Here is a 22,649-nt window from a genome sequence, read left to right on the forward strand (position 1 = left end):
TTCGGAAAATGCGTTTAATTTAAAATAATTATCAATCTTTGCTTCGATTTGACTTTGAATTGATCAATTTAATTTGTTCAGGATTATCCATTTTGAATAAAAAAAAATTGTTTTTTTTGAAAATCGTTTCTTCTTTTCTTTTTGAAGATGAATTTGAGTATTTTCTACACTCTAATCATAAACAGATTTGTTTGTCAATGTAAAGTACTCCGAAGTCCTGATGACCGTAAATGAAAGGGTAGAATGCTATGAACACATATTTTTAACATTGCTTTGACTGTGTTAATTGTACAAACCACTAAATGATCTTGTTAATTTCTGCTTCATAATGCATCCAAGTAAGTATTATTCATTAAACTATTTCTTTCAACGATTATCAAAAGAAGCACTTATCTGACGAATGAGGTACACATGTAACAGTACAATTATGCAATGGGTGCGATTGCTTGTTATATTCATCTTCTATAAACAATCAAATGCAATTCAATATTTGTAAGAGAGCTGTTGATAAGACACACATTCATTACGTCCAGAAATAGCATGTTATGAAACACATGATAACGAGTTGAGATTTGAACTTATTTTCACTGGGAATTCCAATTTGAAATAGAGCTTTATTTAAATTCCGTGTCAGTAAAAATCCTCCGTAGAATCAAAACCGATCTGTTTGATCAATAGATTTGAACTGAGTTGAGCGTAAGAGCAATTCGATTTTTCTCTCTTAATAAAAACAGTTTCATTTCGTTGAAATGAATGTCGCGATCATTTTTGTTCTGTTTCTGTTCAAATTTTGTGAATCGGCTTATTTCTATTGTGGTCGTTGGGACCATAGAATAGAATCGGTTGAGTTTTACTGTTCGAATTTCGAAGGAATGGCGCCTGTGGATTGTTCATCATCATTTCCCTCTGCGAACGTAACTGATAAATCGAAAGTAACTTATCTGAAAATTGGTGGCTGTGATCATCATAAGATCAAGCGATTCGTCGAAGAATTTCCGAACTTGTTATCGTTGGATATTTCATCATCTGGGCTTGAAAACTTTGACTCATTATATGATCAAGAGTTTGAATTGAAACATGACCGGTTAGTAAAGTTGAACGCATCACATAATCATTTCACGAAAATTTCAAATTTACAATTGCCGGCTGCAACGGAAATCGACTTTTCATACAATAAAATATGCGAGATCAACGTCCTTCCGGCTAAATTAGTGAAAATTCATCTAAAACACGCCGGTCTTTCTACTTTTGATGGAGAAAGCTTTGTGAATTTAACTGATTTGGAATATATCGATTTGAGCTGGAGCAACATAAATAATTTTCGTGGCACACTAAGAAGTAACACAAAATTGAAAACACTGCGACTGGATGGTAATTCTCTATGGGGAGCTACTGATTTATTTATAACATTGAAGAAAACAGAAGTATCAGTATACCTTTCATGGGCGTTGGTTAAGAATTTGTATTGGAATATATTGGTGACAAGTGATATGCGTGTTATTGTCAACAGTAACAAAGAAGGCATTTTCTACGCATCGAATGGAAGTAGAGCCGACATACATTGCAATGAAAATAGTTTTAATAGAATAAATGTATTCCAACTTGGGAACAATTTCGAAAATCCCACAGAAATGTTGCGTTGCTTACCACCATCACTCCAAGTATTGAAATTAGGCGATTGTGTCGAAAATTTAAACCAAAGCAACGTACTAAAAAAGTTTACTAATTTAAAACATTTATATATAAACAATTCAAAATTAAACCAATTAGACTTGAATGTAGTGAAAGATTTGAAAAGTATTATGATGCTTGAAATCAAAGGCAACGAAAATTTACGACAAATCGACAATGTTCGAGTGTTGGAGAGTTTTCAATATTTAACATCGATCGATCTTTCGAATAATCGATTGGAGAATATCCCAGAGATAATTCAATGTTTGAATCCAAGTATTCGTTACTTGGATGTAAGTGGAAGCAATGCTGGAAAAGTGAACGTGACAACCTTTCAAAAATTCACCCATTTACGCGAGTTGCTACTAGCAAATACAAGTTTTCCAGTTAATGACTCCGAGCTATTTGATTCATTGCAAAGTTTAATATTCATCGATGTTTCTTATAATGATTTGGAGCATTTCGATTTTAAACGAGCTTTGTTGAATTTGAAGCGATTGGAAGCTGTGCGTGCTGCTAACTGTACATTGGCAAAAATCCCAGAATTTGGATCAACGCTTAAGGCACTTCATATATCGGATAATTTTTTGAGAGAATTGAAAACCAACTCATTCAAAAGTGTCACAAACTTGCGTGCTCTCAATGTGAGCAATACACATTTGTCGAGTGTTGATTTTGATGTGTTCGAACATAATCCGAAGCTGGAAGTGCTCGATCTTTCATACAACAGTTTGCAACGTGTTAATTTAACTTTAGCAATGAGCAATTTGAGATGGTTTCGTTTGAATGGAAACAACATAACGAACATAGAAGGATTCATTAAATCACGCCTTCCGAGACTATATGAACTGGATATTTCGAATAATCAGCTGTCATGCGAGTATTTGACAGCATTTGTAGCACAACTCAAGCGCGAATGGCCGAAATTGGAACTGATCGGCGATCCATGGAAACAAAAACATGACCAAAATTGTAATCGTTGAGATACGATGAAATTCAAACCGAAATTCATTAAAGCGTAAAATGTCCGAACGATTGTTGATCTTTTGACAAATTTTGAAAATCTTTTCTTTTGTTTCGTTTTTCTTTTCTTTTTTGAGGATGAAGTTGAGCTTTTTCTATACTCTAATAATAATTAATAAACGTTATTTGTTCAAGTCTTATTGACCGTAAATAAAATGGAACTTACATTTTCAGCATTGCTTCGACTGTGATAATCAATGTACATATAATTAAATGAACTCGTTGACTTCTGTTACATAATACATTCGAGTAAGTATTAATCATTACTAGTCATTTCAACAATCCACATGTAAGATTGCGAATGTGTATCGGATGCGATTGCTTGTCATATTCACCTTCGATTTGGGCAATCAAATGCACCGCATTCAATATTTGCAAAACAACTGTTGAAAAGACACACCTTCATTACGTCCAGAAATAGCATGCCATTATGAAACTCATGATAACGAATCGAAATCTGAAGCAATTTGTAGTGGGAATATGTATCCGCCGTACAATCAAAACTGATCAGTGAATTTGAATTGAGTTGAGCGTAAAACCAAATCGATTTTTCTCCGTATTAAAAACAGAATCATTTTGTTGAAATGAATGTCGTTCTGTTTCTACTCAAACTTTGCGAATCGGCTTATTTCAATTGTGGTCGTTTGGACCATAGAATAGAATCGGTTGAGTTTTATTGTTCGAATTTCCAACCATTGCTAGTATGCTGTATAATATTAAACGCACCCATTCATTTTTCATGGTTTTCAAATTCGTCGCGCAAAAAAATTACATTAGGTGCCCATTAAGAATGGACAATCCTTGCGTATTTAACCGAACTGGAATATATCGATTTGAGCTAATGTCACATAGATTATTTTAATGGCACACTAAAAAATAACATAAAATTGAAAACATTGCGATTGAATGGAGAGTTGCCGTGGGAAGCTACTGATTTATTTGCATCATTGAAGAAAACGGATGTATTCGTATTCATTTCATGGGAATCGATTGGGATTTGGCATTGGGGGTTGTTAGCGACAAGTGTGATATGCGTGTTATTGTCAACAGTGACAAGAAAGGAATTTTCTACGCATCGGATGGAAGTAGAGCCGAAATACATTGCAACGAAAATAGTTTTAAAAAAATTGAAGTATTCCTCCTTGAAAACATTTTTGACAATCCCACAGAATTATTGCGTTGCCTATCGCCATCACTCAAAGGAATTGGTCTGGATGACACCGCCGAAAAATTGAAACATAAGGGAGATGGTCTAGTTATGAGACGGGTTTTGTTTTAGATTTAAAAAAAATTCTGTGGCTTTCAAAAATGTAAAGTTAGAGTTCTATCATGTAGCTTATGTCCAGACGCAACTTTTTTCCGATGAAAGTTTATTGATTCCAGTTACTCGAAAAAAAATTTGACCAATTTTGTGAGGACTATTTTTTTGGCCCCAAAAAATTTTTGGCCCAGTTATGAGACACCCAGAAAAATTGAATACAAGTGGATAAATATGAAGGAAACTCATCATAAAATGTTCAAATATTATTTTTTATTTATTATAAAGACCTTCAATGGCTAAAATAAAGAAAATTGGGCCTTTAATGGCCTTACATGACAAGGAAATAACAATTTTCATTCATCATCATCATCGAAATCCTCGTCTTCGTCTTGTTTCATGTCACTGTCGCAGTGTTTGCAAGTAAAGAAGCTTGCACGCATGTCAGCGCATTTCAAGTGAGCTGGCCGCTTGCATACGTTGCATTGGATGGAATTTTCAGCGGTCAATTTGTTTGGTAACAGCGTCAAACAAATGATGCAGAAGTCCGTGTCTTCATCGGACGGTGGTGATTTTTCAGTTCTACGGCGCTTGGGCGGTGGTGTTGCTTTTGATGTTGCTCTCTTCGGTGCTGCTTTCTTAGGGGTTGGCTTCTTTGACGTTGCTTTCTTTGCTGCTTTTTCCGCTTTCGCTGCTGCTTTTTGCGCTTTCGCAAGTGCCTTTTGCTTCAAAACGGACATGGTTTCCGGAGAAGTCAATTCAGCACTTTCCATCGGTTTTCGTCCACGATTCGACTTTGGTTTTGGAGTTTTGCCTTGTAGAGGGCCAACCGCATCCAAAACCGACGAAGTGTTGCTTGCAAGAGACATTAGTGACACCGAGCTGGATAGTTCAGAGGGCTCAGATGTTGACACCTCTTCTTCACGACCAACAGGATCAATGGCATCGTTGAAAACGATGCGTCGCTGGTCGTCTTCGGTGATATCAGCATCAATAGCCACTTCTATGTCATTTTGTTCAACGGCTTGGACAAAGTCAGCGTCAGTAAAGATGTCCGGATTATATGGAGCAATGCCCGTTGCAATGAAGCTTTTTTGGAGGAGACATGACAAATCCGAGAATATTAGTTAAAATACAATTGTAATTGCATATAAATGCGTTTTGACAACAAAAATGACGAAATATGACGTTTCTATACGCTTTCAGTGCAAAATCTAGAGTGTCTCATAACTGGGCAACACGGTGTCTCATAACCGGATCGAGACGCCATTTTGAACATTACTCACAAAAAATTTTCCACAACACATAATCGAACAATCCGAACTAGAATCACAAAATATAATCAAAATACAACATTTTAATGCATTACACTCACCTTTTTAACTTGATTTTCACAAAAAATTGGCACTATGAAAAATATTCCAAATCCTTTTTTCACACGATTTTCAACACGATGTTTGGTGCGTATACAAGCAATGCGTCTATTCACTTCGGTGTTAGCCTAAAAACTGGCGGACATCGAATAAAGAACATTGACAGTTCTCATACCAACACTTCCATAGCGTATGACAGAAATAATTGACTGTCTCATAACTGGCGCTGTCTCATAACTAGACCATCTCCCTTACCCAACTATTACAAAAGTTTACCAATTTGAAAGTTTTATTTGTGCTCATCACAGAACGAAATCAATTCGACTTGAACGTGATAAAACATTGGACAAATGTGACGCACCTTAGCATTTTCGGAAATGAAAATTTACGTAAAATCGACAATGTTCAAGTGTTGGAGAGTTTTCAAGATCTAGAATTGATTGCCTTTTCGAGTTAATCAAGAAATATTTCACTATTTTAGTCCAAATATTCGGTATCTAGTTGTCAATGAAACCGATCTTGGAAAATTGAATGCGACAACATTTCAAAACTTCACCATATTAGAAGCGTTCCCTCTATCAAATGCCATTTTTCCAATCAAACTGTTTGACTCAATTCAAAGATTAAAAAAAACTTTTTTTCTGGGATAATGATTTGGAGCATTTCGATTTCAAACGAGCTTTGCTGAACTTAAAAGAATTACATTTTTTAAATGCTGAGCGCTGTAAATTGACACACATTCCGGAAATTGGATCAACACTTCGGGGACTGGATATACCGGATAATTTCCTAGGCGAATTGAAAACAGACGCATTCAAAAATGTCACCGATTTGCATTTTCTTATTATTTCAGCCAATTGACCTGGTTTCATCTGGAAGGAAACTTAATAACGGAATTGGAAGGCTTTACAAGATCAAACCTTCCACGTCTAATAGAATTGAATATCTCCAATAATCAGCTGTCCTGCGAGTATTTAGCAACGTTTATGGAATTGCTCGAGCGTGAGATGCTAAAAGTGAAGCTAATCGGTGATTCATGGAAAAAAAGCATGGTTAAAATTGTAATCTTATAGGAGGAACCAAAATTGATTAAACTCTAAAATGCCCGAAACACAATGAAATTTTAAATTATCTTGAATCTAAATGTGTTTCATATTTTTTTTCGTGCGTTTTAGATGGTAGAATTGTTACGATTCGCCTGATTGAAAATTACATCGGTTACCTCTTTGCAAATTTCCATTTGCTGATTTCATTTTAATTCTTCCTAATTTATCTGATAGTCTTTCAAATCAAATGAAAATAAAAATAATTATTTTCAATATAAAAACCAACGTTTTTGTCTTTTATTCTCTTGTGTGGTCCAATAATATGAAGTATTCTATCACTGTTCTGAATCCGCATTAAATGTAAAACATAGTACACACCACTAATAGTGTTTGTTCAGATAATGCTTCGTTTTTGTTCTTATTTTCCTTTTAACGAAAGTTATACAAAAATACAACAAAACTCCATAATTTATATTGAAGATTGAGGGCGATTTTCTCATCTCATACCCTTTTAACCACATTTATTAACTCCAAATACTGTGAATGCATTTGCATGCATTTGCAAATCACAGTCTGCATTGAATAATTGTCGCTGTAAAGAATCTATTGATAAGAGGCACATTCATTACGTTAAACAAATTGAGCGCATTAAAACAATATATAAAACTGATAATGAATCCAATAAGAAACTGTCGATTTTAAATTCAAACTTAAGTATTCCAGAGAAATGTATAGATGTAGAATTCCAATATGAGTACTTTGCTTGAGTAAATGTGAGCATATTTGTTCCAAAGGATAGGTCATCGAATTGATATTCATGGAGCTAGTTTGAATAAAGAGTAAAAAAAAATCATAATTTTTCTTCCCGAATTCCAAATTTTTAATATAGCCCAAATTAAATGTTGAATAAAATTCGGAAGAACATTCACAAAAAAACGTTCGTTGTTCATTCCGTCACGTATACACCTCAAACGAAAATTATCAGTGTATTTGTGATTGCATTTGATACAGTCCTATCAAAATAAAAGCGTGTCATTTGATTAAGTTGAAAAAAATCAGGCAAAAAATGACTAAAAAATCTGATTAAAAAATGCATTTCATTCAAATATTTTGCAAAATCCAACAAAAACTGATATAAAACCATCAATAGCCGCTGTTCCGCTGTGCTTGTGTATCGTATAGCTGGCAATACTAAAAGAATTCCATGCAAAAGCAAAACAAATAAACATTTCGTTTTCGAAATACGAAGCGAGTGTATGCCGTGAAGTAGCTACAGCTGTATGCGTGTGTATATGTATATGTGTGTATAGCGTATGCGATATTCGCATCTGTCACGATTCTTTCACCGTACGTACGGCTTCAAGTGTGTGTATGGCAAGTGAAATTGACATAACGTTCATGTCGTCCGTGCAACATGCGATGTGAGAAATGTCGGACTCGTTGTGTATGTGTAGTTGTCAAATGTATTGCACACAATCACACACGCACCACATAGTAGTAAACTTGTTCAATGGTCTCTCAGTTCTATCCACCATATTTATTCTCTCTATCTCTCTCATAATACGAATGATTCTAATATGGCGATAAATAAATGCACAAATGAATTTTCAGTTTTGTTCGGGCCATTGCATTCAATCGCAATATCACAAGCCAATGGATTACCGTTTCATTGAATCAAAAATCGAAAGTCAATACGAAATCCGAAAAAAAATAACAGAATTCTCTTCGATTCGTTGTATCGTGAGTGTTTTACCCGTCGATTCAGGAAAGTGCTTGTGAATTGTGTTGTGAAATTGAAGCGAAAGAACGAACGAGAGTAGGTAAAAAAAAAGTGACAAACGAAAGACAGAGAACAGACAACACACAAGCGAGGAGAAATGAAAGCGAAAAGTTGTTAATAACAAAAACAATCAGTCGAACTACAGTAAAGACAATAGACAATTTGGCTACTGTATTCAGAAGAGAAAAAAAAACACAAAGAATTGAAAACGTTTTCGGACGAGAGAAGAAAAGTAAACGAGTTGCAATGGTAGTGTGTGACAGTTGATTGAAACAATAATAAAATTCAATCCGAATTACGAGTGAATCATGCAATCAAGCAGATAATTTTTGTAAACAAATGTGACACCACCACAAATGTTCAATCGAAAAAAGGGACATTTGATAAACAAACGACGAATGAACAAATAAAAATTTGTGAAATAACCGCAATTGAATCCGTTGGAATAACACTCAAAAATCCACAATAACCCAAAACCCCACAAAACAAACCAAAACAACAAAAACTAATTTAATGTGGAAAATCGGCCGAGGATGCATCGAAACGATTTCGATCCGTCGACCATAGCCACAATATCATCTTCCGATGTATCAACAACGGCGGCTACGGCTTTGGTTGAAAATATCAAGGTAATAAATAAACCCCAACATCAAAAAAAAGAAGAAGAAAACAATAATAACAATGTGTGTTGTTGTGTGTTGTTGTGTGTTATCGGCCACAAAACAGACTCATCAATTAAAAACTGAATTTAGCGTTTGAAAATTCAATTAAAAACAATATCAAGATTTACATTCATGATTTTCGTGTGTTTGTACCGTTTTTGCTTTATTCATACAAATGAAGAAAAATTAGTGATTTTAATGTGTATGATTTTAATATTTCGATTTTGTTTTTTAGCCACCGACAATGGCCAACTGAGTTCGTTGTGTATCGAAAACACAATCATCATTGCCAGTTTCGTGTGTTATGGCTAATTGTGAAATTTGGTTTGGTCATTCATTGGCAAATTTGTACCAATGTGAAATTGAATGTTGTCAATATTCGGGCAAAAGAATCATTCGAATCGCTTCGAATGGAATTCGTTCGATGCTCGTAACATATCTTGACAACACCGAAGCAATTTCAAGAAATAGTGCATTTATGTGATTGTCTCATTTGCCGTAGACCGATATCCACAGATATTTCTCTGCATTGACAAGAAATGCGGTATCAAATGGCATGGGACATGAAGTGAACGAAAAACGCTGGCATTTATTGTTATCAATTTGCGGAAATGAATGTTTGGAATGCAATAAATAGCCGCGAGTGAAAGAGACGAAGACGATTTGTCAGAATGGCGCGCAGCCATTTTGCTAATGTTTTGTTGTAAAATGAACCCCTCCCCCCCATATATTTTTTCTCTATCATTCACTCTCGACTTTTTGCCATTTCACTTGGAGCTAGGAAAAAAAAAGAAGAAGGATGTGTGTATTGTGAAAGACATGTGCATATATCACACAGTAGCTATAACTAAACACATCACGTCACATGCCGTCGACATGAAGCATATCCAGAATCCATTAGAAAAGGACAATCAACGAATGTTCTACTGCTTTGATTTGCAACGAGAGAGGAAAAAATATGTAGAGATAAAAAGAGTTCCATTCATTTCCACTCTTGGATTTCTTTTCTGGTGTTTTGTATGTGGGAGTGTGAATGAGGAAAAAAAAGAGTGGATGCGTGATGATGGTACATGGATTGATGATAATGATAGTGCATTCTGTTACAATGTGTAGCCGTAGTGTTATGTGCGGAGGATGGTTAGTGTGCGGTGAAGCACTCTTTCTTTTTGCTCTCTGTAGCTAATATGCAAACAATTTTCCTTTTTATTTGTACCGCAAGTATGCTGTCAATTATATCAACCAGCCCTTGACCTCTTTCGCTCCGCAACATTTGCAATAACGGCTTAATTCGATATGTTGATTTTCGATAACATCCATCACAGCCACGGCTCTTATCTTCAAAGGAACGTTTTTTTTAAGCAAGAGAAAAAGAATTTAATTTGCATTTCAAGAGTCAGTTCGTTGTTATGCAAAACGGTTTCTATGATATGAATTCATTCTCCAATCTCTAGACTCAAATATCCAAGCGTATACACAAATTATAAATTTAAATTGCATATTGCAGAGGGTGGATAGGTTGCAAACCATTTTTAGCATATACAAAAATAAAGGCAATGCTTGACACTAAAAATGCAGTCACCTTGAAATCGAAGTTTTCAAGGTCTTTACCACATGCTTTAATTGTTGTTTCTCGTTAATTGTTTTTTTTTCTCTCGTGTCTATGTGTTGATTATATTTATAACCTGTTAGTCCGTCTATGTGTACAAGCGTTTCGATACATTACCCGTGGGATAAATTGCAATTAATCATGCTCATGCTCATATACAACACACAAACCAAATTTGGTTTTAACTTGATTTAACGAGTTTGTTTTTTTTTCGCCACACACGATGTTCGGTCAGATTAAATGAAGTGGTGGCGGGTTTATCACGTTTTTTGCTTTTTGTGCACCATTTCCTTTCACCACCATTTCATAAATTGCACCTAATAAAAATGTATGCATTCTACGAGCGGCATTTTATTTTCAAGTGGATTTGGTGCATTTCATTACTTTGAATTGAACTTTTTTTTTCGACTCTTCCGTTGAAATTGTATTTAGTTAATAAAAATGATGGTTTTTTGCTTGTTTCATTTTTCACTTTTAGAATATATTGAAAAAATTATCGAATGCAACGAGTGAGTGCAGCAATCGAACGGAATTATTAGCGGCAGCCTGGCTTAATCTACAAAATTTGATTCAAACAAATTCCGAACATTTCGAACGATGGATGCAATATATAGTCAAATGTACGCTGGAGTCAATGTTAATGGTATGTGTACCAATTTTTGACAGAAAAAAAAACAAAACAAATCTTCTTCACTGTCTTATTCGGCTTATTATCCGTGTGTTATTTGATGAGATGACTATAAAATATAAATACCTTTTATGATTGAATTAAATGACGAGTAGATTTATGTTTACAAACAATCATTAAAAGTCGATTAAAAGTGCACGGATGGAAAGTGTGATCCAGTCATTAGAAATATAATGAAATAATAAAGAGAAATTTATTTTGAATCATTTGTAGGACTGCACAAAGACCGACGTCAGAGACTTAGAGCAATTGAAAACTAGGATAAATGAATGTGCACCGTTGCTTGAAAAGTATACGAATATTTATTACCGATGCAAGTATATTGTTGAGAATATCAACGAACCATGGTCTCATCCAACACTGAAACTGATCTTCAATGACGGCAACCAGGCACCCACAACCATATCAGATGAACAGCTTAACAAAGGTGAGCATGAACGGAAATGATGTTGAAAACGAATGGCTTTTGGTTGAGAATTTTCTCTTCTTTTTTTTTTAAATGAAAAATTCAATTTTCTTCCATTTGTTTTTCCAAGAATCATAAACGGCATTTGTCTAGAACATTTTCAGTCCCTGGAATAATCACAATCATTTTCAGTTCATAATAATCTTTGAATAATAATCAATTGTCGAAAATAGAATATTTAAAATTCCCTTTAATTAATCAACAATTTTCTTCTTTCGCTCCACCTGTCGAACAGAAATCGAATACTTTTCGATTGAACGAGGATGTATGATAGAAATGCGTGCACGAAAATTGATCGAGACAAAATGTGATCGTTTGGCCATGAATTTCGTGACGGAAGCGTTACGTGTGATTCAAATGTGCACCGACGAGCACGTGCTACGTCGAACCGTGTCGCTGGGTCATAATCAAACGTTGCTCGAAATTTATTTTTCCTTGATGTACAAATTCAAGGAGTCTTCCCGCCTAAAAACTGAGTTGGAAGCCATGGAATTGGAATCGGTCAAAGAGTTTATAATCAATAGTTTTGCAACGATTGACGCTCATGTGGCCCTAACCAATCGAAAAAAATCAATCGCAAAACCAAAGACCGGCAAAAAAGAGCAGCTATCATCGGCAGCACGTTTGCACAAATATCATCTGGCCGTGAGTCAATATGCATTGCAATTGATTTTGGTGCGCATTTTAAGTGGTGAATATACAACGAATGGCCTAGAAAATATCTTCAGACGACTGCTAATCGAGTGGATCCGAAGAAATAAGGACCTGACAAATTTCGAGGAACTTTTTCAAAAACTCATTCAAACGGCCGCATCCAATTCACAGATATACGATTGCTGTGAAATTCTATTCGAAATGGTTGGTACACTGAAATATGCCACAGACATTTATCCCATTAAAATGTATTAATTCAATTTCTCGTTCATTTTCCAGTATCCAAACGATTGTGAAACGGCATTGCGGGTATTTTGTTCGGAATTAACAAAAGAAATCAATGTGCTGGAGCACAAAAAATACGACGAAACGGTCGATGCGTCAGTTATATTGGATTTGGAGAAGCAAACATCGATACGTTACTTGTATTTGGGGCAACTCCTGCATGGTCATCCAAATTTAGAAAAAGAATGTATACTTACGGCGTTCTCAATGAATCCAACCTACGAATGCTTCCAGCTGGTTTGTAAATTGGCTGCGTCAGAACAAAGCGCAACAGAAGCAGCTACCATGGCAGCGACAACAACAGAAACAACAGAAATGACAGAAATGACAGAAACAACAGCAATAACATCACATAATGAATCGATTGATGCATTGCCCACCATTACCAGTTCGGATTTGCTCCTTAATTCTAAGGAATACGATGCATTGCGAGCGCCAAACCGTTTGCTCGATTCGCTCACGTGTTTGTCGGAGAATGTGCGGTCGGATTTGGTGTGCTTGTTGACGGTGCCACGTATTAAAAATCTCAATTGGCTCGTTCCATGGCTAGATTTGAAGAAAGAATGCGAAGAATTGCTGGTGACCGAGAAGAAGATGCAAATCGTCGAAAATACAACGGCTAGTGCGAATGATAAACTCAAATTTATCAACCTAAATTACGATGATTTCAAAGATTTTACACCACATGAATATCCGGGAATCGAAAAAGGATATGAAATTTATGTGGCCGACAGCGATAGCGAGGAATCAGTCCAATTGGTTCCGAATAAACACGGCGACGACAGCGATATCGAAATTGGAGGTGGCAATGCGAGTGAAGTAGACACCGATACCGCACCAGAATCGAAGGAATTCATCGTCAAAGAAGCGAAACGTTTGCGCGCTCGTAAGCGGCGTCTGATTCAACGAAGTCAAAAACTGCTGGAAGAGAGCGAAAACGCTGTACAAATTAAGAAAGAACCAAATGATGGTGATCAACAGAAAAAGAAGCAAAAGCTCCCAAGACCAATGAACAGTGATAGTTTGAAAAAACCGAATCGTAAGCCACGAAAACGCCCATTGAAGAAGGAAAAATCGGGCGAAGAAAATGTTCCAAGCATACCTACCATTAAAACCGAACCGGACACCGATCAACTGATTGTTGATATAAAACTCGAACCAACGGATATTGACATAAAACAGGAGCCAGTTGATGATGACACAAAATTTGACTGTGATGAAGATGTGTCGCGAACATTTGCTGATTTATCAAATATGCAACAGTTCAACGGTGCAAATTTTCCACTAACTAATCATTTTTATTCAGTCGTATCGAAGAGTGAGCCCGCCGATGAAATGACCAAATCGAATGGCATTCAATCAATGCTAACAACAAACGGCGATAGCAACCATGAGCCATTGAGCAATTTTTCCCAACTCACCTATCCCCCAAATCAATTTGAACAGACGTGTACGGCAACGGCCATAGCAACCGACGATGACAGTAACCTAGTCAATAGCATAATTATGGCAGCACCTGAACTACAAATTCAAGCACACGAACAAACACCACCATTCCCATTGATTTGTGACGATGGGGATTTTGATGAAGATGAAAAGGTTGATATGCAATTTCAAAATATAGTCGGAAATATGAACAAATTGCTTGGCTTAAATTCCACACAAATTTCCTATTTAACAAATGATGCGACAATAAATAGTATGCAATCCGTACAAGAGTCCGAATCACAATCGCCAGTGATAAATGAACTCTGCCCATTGACACAACAACCACCAGTAAGCGATGTCCCAGTCGTCGATGAACCAGTCGTCGATGTTCCAATCGTCGATGTGCTAGTTGTCGATGTACCAGTCGTCGATGTTCCAGTCGTCAATGTGCTAGTTTACGATGAACCAGTCGTCGATGAACCAGTCGTCGATGTTCCAGTCGTCAATGTGCTAGTTTACGATGAACCAGTCGTCGATGTACCAGTCATCGATGTACCAGTCGTCGATGTACCAGTCGTCGATGTGCCAGTCATCAAGCCAACACCTAATATGCCAGTCATCGAAACGGATAGTGTTATGACATTGGATAGTAATAGTAAGAGTTCATGTGATGTGCCATCTGCATTGAATGCGACGAATTCGGTGATTGGTGTGCAAAGTCCAAAGCCAAAAAACCCATTGATGGCATTCCGAAAACCAAAGAAAACCACCACCATCAAACCAAATGATGCGGCAACTGTAGATTCATCGAATGGACAATCGAAAGATTCAATCGCAACTAATTCACCGTTGATCGCCAGCCATGCGAACGCATTCAGCATTGAGGGAAATCTAAACGTAGATTGGACGTCCACATCGTTATTAAATCAAGATGATCATCGAAATGGTTCAACAGGCAATTTGGTACATGGCAATCAATATGATCTCCCCTCATGCAACATCATCACCACCACAGCTTTGTCGAATGGCCAGGTATGACTTCTGCTCCAGTTTTGTTTGTTGAGATAAAAAATTGACATTCTGGATTTTTCGCTGCAAAATAAACTCTTTTTCGTTCAAAAGTTACATCTTTTCTCCTAGTTATGAACAGGAGTTGCAAACGGACGTTCTTCAAATTCTGTTAGAATTTTTTCCCCCCACACAACGTTTGCAACCTCTGATTAGAAAATAAAAAGTGAAAATTCGTTTGCTTATTTTTGATTTTAGTTTAACAATTATCGTACCAATCCTTTGTTTTACAGTGCACCGAACGACTTGAAAAGCCATTAATTTTGACCAAACACTGTACGGTACGTTTAAATCGAATTCCAAAATTGGATCAGTTAAGTGGCCAAGACACGGTTTATCTGCGAGAATTGAAGCAACCAAATGATGTCATCGACAATAAAAAGGTGATCTAACGTTCGATTTTTATTCTTCACTTTTTGGTCATTTTTCTTAATGTTTGATGTTCATTTTTTCCTTTTTCACATTTCGAATTATAAATTGTTTCAATAAAAATTATCATTGACCCATTTTTAAACATAATCGTTACAGGAAACGATTCCATTATCCATGGCGGACTCAAAAGCAAACACAAAAAGTGTTGATGCCGACGCCGCCGCCGCCGACTGTGATCAAGCAACGAATGAAACGTCTTCCGCAGACAAAACTCCGCCATCATCATCACCATCATCATCACCATCACAAACAAATCAAAATGCAATGGAATCGGGTGGAAAAAATGCTCAAACGGCTGAAGAAGACGAAGATGAGGATCGTAAAACAAATCATTTGTATCCGTACAGTTCGATTAGCAGTAGTCACAATCACAATGGTAACGATGATGATGACGACTGCAACAGTAGTGAGGACACAAAAACCAGTTGCCCCGGTGAATGTATTAGCCTTAAGACTGAACAACACAATGGACAGCAACAACAGGTATGTCGAATCTGTTCTTTTTTTCATTCAATTTGTGATTGTCAAACGATAAATGGCTAAATTAATGTAATTTGTCTGTTTGCAGCAGCAGCAAAAACAACAACAACAACGACAACAAGAACGCAGCAACAGCGGCGAAAGAAATCAGCACGAGCATCAAAAGCAACACTCAGGAATGCCACAAAATGTATCAAACGAAATGCAACTTTGTGCCCGACAAAGTTTTCTCATGCAAAACCACACCGTGAGCTCAGCCAATGTGGTAAAACATTTAAAATGCAGATGAGAAGAGAGAGAGCGAGAGAGCCACAAATATACGAAATATCTCACCTTTTTTTTCATTTCAATATTCTTTTTTTATATAAATATTTTTATTATTATTTCTTCTTCAATTCCTATTGAACTCAGAGGACAATAGACTAATTCAATCGGAACGGATTTGCATTGATTTTATGGACAAGAACGAATCGAACGAATTTTCAAAGAGCTATTTTGTTAATAAATATTTTATTATTCTTATTATTCTGTTGAATTATTACTTTGGTTTTATTGTTTTGTTTTGTTTTGGCTGTGTGCCATTTCTTTTAGTATTGACTCTTTTGCTTTTTTCGGCATTATTGACTCTTTTTTTTTCCTTTTTTCTTTAGCATTGATTTATTCATGTGAATTATTTTCAGTTGAAAAGAAAAGCAACAAAAATTTGAATGTGAATTTTCATTTTGAAATTTCGTTTGACTCTCTTCATCCCTTTGTATAAACTCAAAGACACGCATAAACAAAAAGAAACTTGTTATTCTCTCCAATTCTAGGAACGCAACAATATATGTGATGAAAATACGGTGTATAAAAGCGGCTTATTAGTCGAACGGAATCCAAATTGGCAACCGCAAAATTATTCAACGCATATCCACGCACAGTTTTTCAACAAGAACAACCACAACAGCAGTGATTCGGTTCGATATACGAATCTGGTCGACTGTATAACGAAGACTTCATTGACGGCAATGACATCATTGGCGCCACAATGTGCTGCCGCCGCCAACGATGCCGACGACGCATCATCTTCGATTCAACATATCAACTTGTATTCTAATGTGACAAATAATAACAATTGTAAAGGTAAGCGTGTCGTCATGCACAAAATCTGCAGCTCCATTGTAAAAATGCTAGCGCCAATTGTGGCCAATTGGCCGCGGCGCAAACATACGAATCGATTTCTCTTTGGCGTAGAATTAAAATTATTTGTAATACTTAATTTGAATGCGCTGCAAGCGCAAGGAAAATTGCATAAATTGTATCAGCTCTGGCAAACGATGCGTCAATGGACGCGCACATGTGAATCAATTGCAGCTTGTTGTTTACACATCGAACGGAATAAACAGATTTTTAGGTTAATTTGTGTGTACTACGCTTTTCGCTGCCTATCACTGATTATTACCACACTCACACTCACATTTACTATTATTATGACTATTATTGTTATCGTTTTACATATTATTGTTGATTGGTTTCGGATTGCAATGCAAAAAAAGGATCGATATCCAAAACTGACCGCAGTATTTCAATCGATTGACTTTTGGGAATCGGTACAATTGTGCACCACCACGACCACCACCACCAACACCACCACTTCCGCCGCGAACAGCATAAAAACGAACAACCACCCAGTAGCCATCAAATGCTGTTGTTCAAAATGCTGTGGTGGCCACCCATGGAAAAATCGATTTGATTCATGGATGATGGCGAAAAAACAACTGATTAAACAACATTGTTTTTCCACAAAGGAAAAACTCCACTGTCACCCCACCGCGAATCACTTGTTTAATTCAGTGCAACCAACGAAATTGCCCGTTGCCAAGAGTCGCATTCTATTGCAGCGTTTTTTCGACAAAAATGACTTTATTAAATGCCACAATTCGGTTGTTGTTATCGTTCGAATGGTGCAAATCGTTGTGCCGAATGATAAAAATGCAACGGCACTCACGCAATCGGTATCGGGTGAATCGGTGACGCCGATTGAGCCGGCCGCACAGCAACCGGACAACAATTCCACAAACAATTTATCGATGAATTCCAATAATGGATCCACTTCGAATGGTGATGCCGTGAATGATACTAGTCTTGCAGCATCCACAGATGCCATGGACAGCTGCCCGATTGAACGGAAGGCAAACACAAGCACAGCTTCAAGTGTGCACACCATGAGTAATAAAAAGTCCAATGTTATCATGGTGAAACGATCAAAATTGCAGGACAATTCAAATGGTGGGGTTCCAATGCCAGTGTTTCGTTCGATGAGCATATCAACGCCAAAATCCACTGAAAATCGATCACCACTGGCCGCAACTAGTGTGATTATCATGAATAAAATGGGCCAAACGGGGAAAAATGGTTCAAATCTCAATAAAACCGAAATGTACGAAATGCCAACGCGAACAAATCACTTGCTACGCATTCTGAATTCACCACCGAAACCAATCAATGCCAGCCCGTTGCCAACGTTTGGCGCGAATTTGGAACGGACAATCGGCGGTGCGACACCACTTACCGATTTTCAGAAAGCATTAAAAGTACAAACGACTCTAGCGAATGAGGTGTCGCCGTTGGTCAAAGCAGAAACGGATCAAACAAAATTGCGTCATTTGTTAAACGATCAAAATGGCAACAAGAAATTGAATAACAATTTATTCATTTGCAAAACGGAAGGTAAAGTGATCCGATTAACACCGTTGATGGGTTCAACGATCACGAATGAAGTGAAAGTTTTGCCCGATTTGCAACAGCAAAAGAATATTTGTCCCATAATACTGGAGAAAAAAGATGGCATTTCATCAAAGTCACCGCCACCGCTCACTGTGATGTCAACATCAACAACGGCCACCAAGAATTCAGCATCGGTTGCTGGTACAAGATCGGTGTTCGAAGAGATTTACGCTAAATTCATGAACACAAAAGATGTGCAAAAGGATGCGATTGTCGAAGGTGAGAAGAAAAACGGTGCAATCACCACAACAACGCTAATGGATGTGGACGATACGAAAGTGATAAAATCGGGCTTTTATTCGATTCCAACGTCACACACAACGATCATATCGCCGAAACAACAAACCACGTTCCTGCAATGTCAAGGCGGTTTGGTCAAAGCAGATGGATTCAATGTTTCACCAGTAGCGGCTACATTTGCATCTGGTGATGGTAAAATAGGTGCGAAAATGAATACCATTCAAGCGGCACCAGCGATTTACTTGAAACAAATGCCCAAACATCGAACCGCACAATCAAAGAGCGGCTTATGTGAGATTTTAGTCACCAATGAAAATGATTTAAAAGTTTTACAAAAGACTGGCAATGAAACAACGACGACGAACAATCTCAGCACAACGGCAACCATTGCAAATCCGGCAATGAATCAAATCCACATCTTTCCATTGATTACATCATCGAATGGTCGAAATGTTGCGATCTCATCGGCACAACCCAGGACCAGTTGCATTCGTCCGCAGGTAATTATCACCGGAACAAACTCCAGCGATAGCCAACGCATGCAAACGAAAATCGAACCGGAAAAGCGAAATTTGGTCGATCAACTTCGTGAATTCGAAATGGTGATGGAACAAATCAAAGAAGAGCGTAACATTAATGAAACTGGCGATAAATTGATGCTGAATAATTTGAGCGGGATACTCAATCAGCATATAATTGATAGTTGTCAAATGAGATCGGTTGGTTTGCCGCAGAAGATCAATTTGGCCATAATAAAAAAGGCCACCACAACTGGCAAAACCATTACAACGCAAAAAATAACAACGACACTGTCTGATACGAAACGTTGCACAAGCACACCGGTCGTTGTTGTTACGGCCGCCGCTGCAGCCAATGTTAATGCTTCTACAGCAAAAACGGGGCGATTAACCATCAAGTCACCGCAAGATGTGACCAGTACAAAATTAAATGCCGATGGTACATCACTGATTCAGTCAACATTCGAAAATGTTGCCGCATCGGTAAAAATCGATTCGGCAAATTTTAAAGCAGTTGCTCAGCAGCAACAGCAACAGCAGCAGCCATCAGCCCAAACACAAGCAACAGCGGCCGCAGCAGCAAAACATCCGCAAAAATCCCAAGAAGATGAACAAACCGTTCAGCGAATCTATGACATTTTAGCTCAGTATGCGGAGCAGATAAGCAGTTCACCCGATTTAAATAACAAACCGGCACCGCGACGTCGTTCAAATTTGGTATCAATTCAATCGTCACCGATCACAACGTCTGGCATTCGAATGGTCTCATCAAAATCATCAATGTCATCGACATCATCGACCACCGTTGGTTCGATCATCAGCTCCAGTTCGAATTCAAACAGTTCCAATGAATCATACCACAGTGCTACCATAAATGAGTCACGAAAACGTACCACAAGTCTTCAAAATGATGACCCAAATGGGAACGATTGTGCAAGTAACATTGATACGATTACGATTCAGCAGCCGGCCGATAAAAAGCGACGTATATCAAACATAAATTTGGACGGGAATGATTTTATTTTAACAACCATGCCATCACTATCAACGTACACTGCATTGCCGAAATCAAGTACGAATGACATGCTCAAGACGGCAAACAATCAGATCATCATCACAACAACGACAACAAATGCCCAACAACAAACTACCAACGAAATAATTCCAGCCACCATAAAGCAAGAAGGGGGCAGCGGCGGCGAGCTGTTGCTTACAAATGTCAACACAAATTTAACAAATGGCAAAGCACAATTGTCCACCAAACTCAAACCACTCACAATCGGTGTAGCGAATAGTTCGATCGTTGAGTCAGCGATGGTGAAGGCAGGCGGTGACGGTGGTGGTGCTGGCACAGGACAACAATCTCCAGCTGCTATCCTACTTCCGGGCATGTCAGTTGTCGTGTCAACGGAACAGAATCTTCAACAGCAGCAGCAGCAACATGGACAAATAACGACAAAACTCACAAATTCAAATAACACTTCCGGCGAAACGGGTGCTCGCTTCTGTGGCTTCACCACTGGATTCCCATACAAAATCAATATAGCCGGTGCAAATAAATGTCGTCCATTCAAACAGTGCATTACGGGTGGACAAAGCTATCGAAATGACAACTACATCTTGCCCATGGGCTTTTTGAAGTATAAAAATCCGACGACAACCACGACAACGGTAATAAGTGGCGAACAATCGAAGATCAACCAAATGAATCAAATCGTTCATCCGAATGTTGCAACCGTAATGATACCATCGGCAAATGTTCAACGTGACCTTGGTGGCGTTGGAAACAATGTAAAAATCATATCGACCGATTCGGTTACCATCAATAAAGATGGTGGTGGTCTTGCAAAAGCTCAGCACATTCAATTCAATATCGCAAAAAAATCGGACAATTTTACCACAATTCCAGCAGCAGCAACATCATTACAATCACAGTCAATGGCTACCGTTGGCACCGCCCCAACACTCTTGTTTCGAACGTTGTCGGGCACGAATATTGGTGGCATTCATCACAGTTTGAATGTAAAAAAATCCACGGATGATGGCTTCACCACGATATGCGAACAATTGAAAAGTTCAAGTGAGAATTCAAGTAATCTTTTGCCGACATTCACCTCAATTAAAGCACACCAATCGGATGCACAGCCATTAGTCGAAAGTATTCAACTGCCGTCGCAAATTTTCCAGTCGAATCGTGGCATTTTAATACTTGACAGCAATAAGTATGCAACACTTTTGACGACAAATTACACAATACCAACCACAACTGCGCCGGTTATGAGCGAAACGAAGCGTTTATGTCTTGACGATGTCAAGTCGTCGACGTCGACGTCGACGTCATCATCACCATTGTCGTTGTTGTCATCAGCGGTGATGTCGGCCGAACCAAAAACAACGGCAATTACAATGCCAATCACGTCAGACCAGTCGGTGTTTAGCACAAAAATCGATATGAAAGTTCCAATATGTGATAGCGAAGATGATTTTCTAAACGGATTAGATTCACCGAAATGCGGTGATGATGTGAACGATGAATCATTTGATGGGTTACACCAAAGTGGTCGCATTTTTTCCATGCATATGAAAACACTGCCATCACTGTTTGGTGGGGAATATTCCAAAAGCTGCGATGATATTTTAGATCCAAATAACCATAATCACGATGATGACGATGTGGATGGTATTGATGATGCACAAGAGTTGATCTTCCATCGATTGGACAAATCAAGCGATAATGTGGTGATAATTGACAAACATAAATCGGACACATTAACATTGAATTCGGTGTCATCGGAAACACGGTTGAATGCACGCACCAACAGTATCATTGAGCGTGAATTACGCTTACAAAAATCACTGTCCGAAGAGTGTGAGGATTTGGGTGTGGACGAACCCAGCACCAGTGATCTATTCCCCGATGCATTCATCAGTTTTTAACTTTAATGGAATAAAAAAAAGGGATGCGAACATTGTTGGTAGAGGGCGGGAAAAAACCACACGCAAACATATGTATGCGGAGAGAATTAGTGAGAAAAGTTTACATTTTTTTTTCTGTTGCTGTTTATGTTGGATTTTGTTTTTAATGTGGTTTTCTCATTTTGTGGTGTGAAATGAATGCAACTTTTTTTTGCCATAATGTTCATTTGCTTGAATCGCCCGGTTTTTCCTATCATTTTCATTTGAACTTAAGTCGTTACATTATAAT

At 37.7% G+C, this 22,649-nt stretch overlaps 3 protein-coding genes across 6 annotated transcripts; all 3 read left to right on the forward strand.

Moving 5' to 3' along the window:
- The first annotated feature begins 328 nt into the window (after positions 1–328).
- Positions 329–2,654, forward strand: LOC129574786 (protein artichoke-like). The gene is made up of 2 exons (XM_055457251.1): positions 329–338; positions 1,771–2,654. The coding sequence occupies exons 1-2, from the start codon at positions 329–331 to the stop codon at positions 2,652–2,654; spliced, it is 894 nt and encodes a 297-aa protein (XP_055313226.1).
- A 4,495-nt stretch (positions 2,655–7,149) lies between these two features.
- On the forward strand, positions 7,150–16,455 carry LOC129574543 (uncharacterized). Of its 4 annotated transcripts, none has more exons than XM_055456637.1 (9): positions 7,871–8,780; positions 10,898–11,062; positions 11,321–11,534; positions 11,809–12,431; positions 12,507–14,323; positions 14,399–14,972; positions 15,242–15,391; positions 15,537–15,923; positions 16,009–16,455. In XM_055456637.1, the coding sequence occupies exons 1-9, from the start codon at positions 8,685–8,687 to the stop codon at positions 16,207–16,209; spliced, it is 4,227 nt and encodes a 1,408-aa protein (XP_055312612.1). In that variant the 5' UTR covers positions 7,871–8,684; the 3' UTR covers positions 16,210–16,455. The 4 variants fall into 4 exon arrangements, with proteins under 4 accessions (XP_055312611.1, XP_055312610.1, XP_055312612.1 ...); XM_055456638.1 differs by having other exon boundaries at positions 12,507–14,308; XM_055456636.1 differs by having other exon boundaries at positions 7,150–8,780; positions 12,507–14,972; positions 16,012–16,455.
- Positions 16,456–16,927: 472 nt separating this feature from the next.
- On the forward strand, positions 16,928–22,381 carry LOC129574787 (serine-rich adhesin for platelets-like). Its single transcript, XM_055457252.1, has 2 exons — positions 16,928–17,042; positions 17,754–22,381. Exons 1-2 carry the CDS (start codon positions 16,928–16,930, stop codon positions 22,379–22,381), a joined length of 4,743 nt encoding a protein of 1,580 aa, XP_055313227.1.
- The last annotated feature ends 268 nt before the right edge of the window (positions 22,382–22,649 follow it).

This window comes from Sitodiplosis mosellana, unplaced genomic scaffold (genome assembly GCF_009176505.1).
Source record: "Sitodiplosis mosellana isolate CC-2019 unplaced genomic scaffold, AAFC_SMos_1.0 Smas_scaffold_6165, whole genome shotgun sequence".
Taxonomy (NCBI): Eukaryota; Metazoa; Arthropoda; class Insecta; order Diptera; family Cecidomyiidae; genus Sitodiplosis; species Sitodiplosis mosellana.

What these genes read in the sequence shown, in the direction of transcription:
- LOC129574543 (XM_055456635.1), top strand. Translation starts at nt 8,685, where the DNA reads ATGCATCGAAACGATTTCGATCCGTCGACCATAGCCACAATATCATCT. An exon ending in CTTTGGTTGAAAATATCAAG is followed by an intron (nt 8,781 to 10,897) that starts GTAATAAATAAA and finishes TTTCACTTTTAG; the next exon opens with AATATATTGAAAAAATTATC. An exon ending in AGATGAACAGCTTAACAAAG is followed by an intron (nt 11,535 to 11,808) that starts GTGAGCATGAAC and finishes CCTGTCGAACAG; the next exon opens with AAATCGAATACTTTTCGATT.
- LOC129574787 (XM_055457252.1), top strand. Translation starts at nt 16,928, where the DNA reads ATGACATCATTGGCGCCACAATGTGCTGCCGCCGCCAACGATGCCGAC. An exon ending in AAATAATAACAATTGTAAAG is followed by an intron (nt 17,043 to 17,753) that starts GTAAGCGTGTCG and finishes TGTTTAATTCAG; the next exon opens with TGCAACCAACGAAATTGCCC.